We start from the raw sequence: 5842 nt of genomic DNA, 5'->3' as shown, positions 1-5842 counted from the left end.
TGCCTTCTTCTTCTTCTTCTTAATTAATGGCTCCTGCCTCCCAAAAGCCTTCGGAGGCAATACGGCCAGATCACGTATGGGATTTTTCAAAATAGAATATGCGATACAGTGGAGTTTCGGCGCAATGTGACAACTTCACATTGCCACAGTAGACGCAGCCTAACAAGGCTACGAATCTCACGGCGGAAGGGCGAGCGGCGTAAAACGCGCCGCTAGGACGGGATGGTATGTCGGGACCACGCGCAGACGCAAAAGCACCGCGAGTAGCCGTGGACAAGCGCCGCGAAAATACAAATTATAACAAACGATCACAGGCCAAACCAAAGCTCACAAATAATCGACAGATCTTTCTGTCGATTCTGGCCTTTCGGCAAAGGCCGAGGGGTTACGCAAGGCACGAGTAATGGCAATGTTGGGATCTTGGGAGGAATCCTGATCGAGGTCATTGAGAGCTAGCCGGATGGGGGAGCAGCGTGCAGTTCTGTGAGAGGGCAGAAAAATATAACGTGTGCGAGATCTTGTGAGGGAGCTCCACAAAGGCATGAAGGATTGTCAATCAAGTTTTTGCGGAAAAGACTGTGGTTAAGATTAAAATGGTTACTCCTAAGGCGATTTAGCGTGGTGATCATGATGCGAGAGAACCGAAGATCATGAAACCAAGGCTTATTATTATGGGTATAGCAATTTTTTAAATAGTATTCGCCCGTGATCCGAGATGTCCTTTCAATATAACTATCAAATGCTTTAAGGTGCCTATTGATGGACGCGGCAAATGCCGCTCGCGGCAGCGCGGCACTTTAGAAGGAACTAGATTCTAGGGGCTTCTGTTTCTGATGCCGCTTGCCACGTGAACGCGGCGTTCGTTGCGTTGACACGGCGTCCGTTTGAATGGAACCAAGAAGACTAGAACTTCTTGAGTGGAACATAAATAATCCAGTTGGAAGACATATTGAAAAAGTGAAATAACCTTAACTTCTTATTGTCTTAGTACCTCAGTAGCACAAGGCTTGTTTCTGATTATAGTTGTAAGGATTGTTTTAACAAGATTAGAGCAAACGATGTTTGCGAAAATGAAAATTCATGAGTGGTTAGTGCAGTGCACTCATGTAATTAATCAGCAGAATGCAGAAGCAGATCGACGTGATAAACTACTCAGATCATTAGCTTTGTTATTAGTCGAAAAAAAGAAACGGAGAAACAAAAAGAAGCGTTTGTGGGTTGCACCAATTTTTCAAAAACGCTGTGAGCATGGTTTTTATCATGCCTTGCTGCCAACACTGAAATTGGAAGATCTGCGGTTCCATAATTATTTTCGGATGTCAGCCACGCAATACGAAGAGTTGTTATCTATAGTAGGTCCGCATCTAGAAAAACAATACGTTGTGCGAGAGCCGATAAGTGCAGCAGAACGATTGACATTGACATTACGGTAGACATTTTTTATTTAGTTGTATGTAAATGTTATCAATTATATTTCATTATATCAACTATTACATTTCAGATTTCTAGCAGCTGGTGATTCCATGTCTTCAATGACGTATCAATATTTGATAGGCTTGACAACTGTAAGCAACATTATTGCTACAACGTACAGAATTATTTGGGACAATCTGTGTCCTGTGGTCCTTCCACCTCGATTACTTGAAAATGACGCGGAGAATCGCAGAAGATTTTGAAGATTTGTGGGACTTTCCACATTGCATTGGGGCAATTGACGGAAAGCATGTAATCATTCAAGTAAATTATACTTTCATTACACTTCTTTTCAGACATTATTCAACTATCAAAAGCTATTGGAAAAAAAATTAAAAAACAATATAAATGGATTCCAATATATGTAATAACCTTTGTGTAATTTCAGTGTCCGGACAATGCAGGCTCCAATTTCTACAACTACAAAAATAGTCATAGCATTGTACTATTAGCTATTTGTGATGCCAATTACATTTTTCGATTCGTTGATATTGGTGCGTATGGCAGGCGAAGTGATGGAGGCATCTTTCGTGAAAGTCAATTAGGTCAACATCTTGAGGCAGGGCAAATGAATATCCCACAACCGGATAGTTTTTATAGAGGAGGACCATTGTTGCCTTACTGCATTGTCGGGGATGAAGCATTTCCATTGAAGTCATATTTGCTACGGCCATTCTCCGGCAAAGATAACTTGTCAGCCGAACAATGCATTTATAATTATAGACTCAGTAGAGCCAGGCGAGTGATAGAGAACTGTTTCGGAATACTTGTTAGCCAGTGGCGAATTTATCGAAAATCGATTATTAGCAGCGTGGAAACTACTATGAAGATTGTGCAAGCTACAATCTGTCTCCATAACTGGCTTCGCAAGAGTAACATCGAGCAAACCAATAACATTTTACCAGGTATGCTGGATAGAGAAACGACAGAAGATGATTACATACGAGGTTCGTGGAGAACGGTTATGGAAGATGGTTGTGCATTCATGAATATCTCCAGATGTAGCACAAATACAAGTGCTCGGGATGCCATGCTCATTAGAGACGAGTTTTGTAAATATTTTAATGACGAAGGCTCAGTGGCATGGCAAAACGATCGATAATATTATAATTGTATATTATATAAAAAGTTATGAAATTTTATATATATATAGGGTGGCAAATTTGCGACAACTCTGATATTACTATATATTTCGCAAAAATTGTTTTACCGCGAGTAATCGTTATTTACCATGTATACCATATGTGCACAGGAAAGAAATTTTAACTTTAAATAATGCAAACTAATTTTCGACTTCTTTTTTTATTTTCCTCGATCGTGCTTAAATAATCGTAAGTAGTTGGCGGATATTTCTTGGTATCTCGGTCCAGTTAAATTATAACTATTTTATTGGAATAAATATATTAATACATTCTTAACTTTATTATAAAATCATTTTTTCCTCTTTATTCTATAAAATTTATTCTATAAAATCAAAATCTCATTTTTTATTAAAATTATTTTCAAGTCATTGCTGTTTTATCATTATAACATATTATTCTCATGCAATGATTCAGTATGCATGAGTTGATGAATTTTTAACATTATTTCGCGTCTGCGGAATTGCACGAACTGTCGTAGCTGATGGGCGATCATCGAAGTAAAGTTGTCAACTTCGTCAAAAACAGGTATAGTCGGCAATGGCAGTGTTGGTTGTGGGGTCTGCAAGGCCTTCGCTATTTGTTTCATCACGTCTTCTTCACAACCAGAACTACTTCGTTTTTTTTTCACTTATAAAAATAAAAAATTTTTGGAAAAATTAATGTAGCTAGCTATAACGATGCTAAGAAGTGAAATATTTATTTTGTATAAGGAGGATGTGAGTAAAATTGACTGGAAAATAAAAAATCGATTGGAAAATATTGCAAATGCAAAGATCAGATTTCGAAATTGTACTACTTTTAATGCGATTTTTAATACACTTTTCCATTAGGTAATTTTCGACTGATAATCGTCGATGCTTTTTACTATGATATCAGGTCGAAGAAAAATTTGAACTACAAGTCCTTGTAACTATGATAAAGACAAGTACACTTTATGAGCAAAACATACCCCTCGATGCATCAACTGTATCGTTGTCTTCTCTCTCTACTTGGGCTGCTACATTATCGTTGCTGAGATCTTCATCAAGATTCGTTATATTTGAAACTGTCCTGAAATACAACGAAATGAAATATGTCGATATTAACTGTCTATTTCAACAAATGCTTATGTAAAGAATATTAACTCTTTTTCCAAAAAAGTGTCCCGTAAGAAGGACATTGAATCGTAATACTGCCACTTCCTACGAGATGGTTTACTTGCTGATCCACTAGGTAATTTCTCAAGGGAGACGATTTTCATGTAACGATCTCTTAAATTTTTCCATTTTTTCTTTACTTCATCGGCAGAACATTCGCCTGTAATAACAAAACCATACATTTTATATATCACTTAAATTCTGATGATACTAAGTTTATCTTTTTTTAGTGCATTTTAATGCACAATTGTCATATTAAAGATTATCATGTGTACAAATTTCAATATACTGATTTTATTTATACACAAACTCAAAAATCGCATTACTTGAACTATAGCTCTAATAATATATGATCACCTACTGTATGTACGTACCATTTGTCACATCAGCCACTTGCTCCCAAAGCTGTTGTACAGTTCGCCTGTCACGTTTCGTTATATTTATTTTTTGGTTCCATAATAGCTCTCGTGTGGATACTTCTGCAATTATTAATTCTTCAAGATTTCGCTCCTGGCTTGGTGTCACCGGCTCTTTGTTTGTGGGAACTTGCTCCATAATAAAAAGTTCTGCTCCGTCAATCGCACTTCGGCGCACAATGTTTCCATCCTCTGCAAAATATTTAAATTGTTACGTTTACTCACAAATAATATATCATTCGTTTTTGCCTTTTATATTTTACACCGACCACTGCGACAAGCCGATGTTTGAGGAGGGCTCAATCCGGAAGCCGAAACTTGTAACAATATTATTGTTGTTTTTTTTTTAAGTAGTTATACGTTTTTTTATATTTATGGACCTTGTTCAATTTTTCTAACTAATTATATGTTTTATATTTATGGAACTAGACGTTACATTAATTTGATTGTTTGACTTTTACATTGCCCTTTGTTTATTGTTGTTTATTTTTATACAAAGAGTCCTTTTATCATTTAAATGTTTTATATTTTCTATCATTCGGTTTTGCCTTTTATGTTTTATTTTTTATTTGTCTTTTATATTTTATATAAATGATAGACATTAGAGTTAATAGTAAATAATAAAGATAATACACATCACCACTTGAGCTTTACTTTTTAATTTGATAGAATTTAACTTGACGCCAATTGTTAATATCACATCTTTTATATAAATGACATTAGAGTTAAGTAAATAAATGATAAAAATAGTACTATTTGGGTTTTACTTTCTAATGTGGTACAAATAATGCATTAATATAATAAAGGTAAAGATAGTATCACTTAGGTTAGATTTATAATTTGGTACAAATATTCTTAGCGTTTTTCTACCTTTTTTTAAAAAAACATAAATTTTAAATAATTTTACTTACCACAATGAGGATACAAATAAAGGGTGTTTTTATCACAAAAAAGTGATGGATAATTCACGAAACATTCGTGGATATTTACGTCATCTTCGCCAAGAATTGTCTCGCACATTCCACATGTGTATACCTTCTGCAATAAAAAATACGTTAGTGTAACATTATTATTCTAATATCTTTGTATTAAAATCGTATTATACAGAAACATAAATATACGCTAACCTTTGAAATCTCGAAATTCACTCCAGCCATCACTGAATCTATTCTTTTGAATTTCGCACAAGTAGCCACTTTTGCGTTGCCGCAAGTGAAGTTGGATTAATCCAACTTCATTTGCGGCAACGCAGGGTGATTCAAAAACCCCTAGAATCTAGTTCCTTCTAAAGTGCCGCGCTGCCGCGAGCGGCATTTGCCGCGAGCGGCATTTGCCGCGTCCATCAGTAGGCACCTTTAGACAGACGCATCCTCGGTATGGAGAATAAGTCGGAGTAGGGAGTCATGAAATTTGATTCAGCTCCCTCTCCTATAGCTTTTTTGTCAGCTAGTTGGTCAGCTATTTCGTTACCTTGAATTCCGCAATGTGAGGGTACCCAAATGAAGTTAACCTGGGTGTTGCAGAACTTCGCCTCCTCTATGAGAGCTCTGATGTACGAAATAATGTAATTGTTGGTTCTATTGCGGAAAACCGCAAAGGAATCAAGAACACTTTTAAAGTCAGAAATAATGACTATTCGACTGAGGTCATTGTGAAGGGCAAAGAGTAGAGCATT

The 5842-nt window shown here is 36.3% G+C and overlaps 3 protein-coding genes across 4 annotated transcripts; 2 read left to right on the top strand and 1 right to left on the bottom strand.

Moving 5' to 3' along the window:
• Nucleotides 1-227: 227 nt before the first annotated feature.
• Nucleotides 228-1634, top strand: LOC108730070 (uncharacterized; the record flags this gene model as incomplete). The annotated part of the gene is made up of 3 exons (XM_018459560.1): nt 228-400; nt 989-1429; nt 1502-1634. Coding segments are annotated over exons 1-3 (747 nt in total), but the record flags the coding sequence as incomplete, so codon positions are not given.
• On the top strand, nt 1629-2813 carry LOC108730072 (putative nuclease HARBI1). Of its 2 annotated transcripts, none has more exons than XM_018459563.1 (2): nt 1629-1725; nt 1862-2813. In XM_018459563.1, exons 1-2 carry the CDS (start codon nt 1648-1650, stop codon nt 2573-2575), a joined length of 792 nt encoding a protein of 263 aa, XP_018315065.1. In that variant the 5' UTR covers nt 1629-1647; the 3' UTR covers nt 2576-2813. The 2 variants fall into 2 exon arrangements, with proteins under 2 accessions (XP_018315065.1, XP_018315064.1); XM_018459562.1 differs by having other exon boundaries at nt 1629-1737.
• A 184-nt stretch (nt 2814-2997) lies between these two features.
• Nucleotides 2998-5374, bottom strand: LOC108730069 (uncharacterized). The gene is made up of 3 exons (XM_018459558.1): nt 5295-5374; nt 5079-5205; nt 2998-3242 (listed from the first exon to the last, which is right to left on the bottom strand). The coding sequence occupies exons 1-3, from the start codon at nt 5322-5324 to the stop codon at nt 2998-3000; spliced, it is 402 nt and encodes a 133-aa protein (XP_018315060.1). The 5' UTR covers nt 5325-5374.
• Nucleotides 5375-5842: the final 468 nt, after the last annotated feature.

The sequence above is a fragment of the Mycetomoellerius zeteki genome, unplaced genomic scaffold (assembly GCF_001594055.1).
Source record: "Mycetomoellerius zeteki isolate Tzet28-1 unplaced genomic scaffold, Tzet1.0 scaffold834, whole genome shotgun sequence".
NCBI classification, from domain to species: Eukaryota; Metazoa; Arthropoda; class Insecta; order Hymenoptera; family Formicidae; genus Mycetomoellerius; species Mycetomoellerius zeteki.
This window is presented reverse-complemented; position numbering and strand designations above follow the sequence as displayed.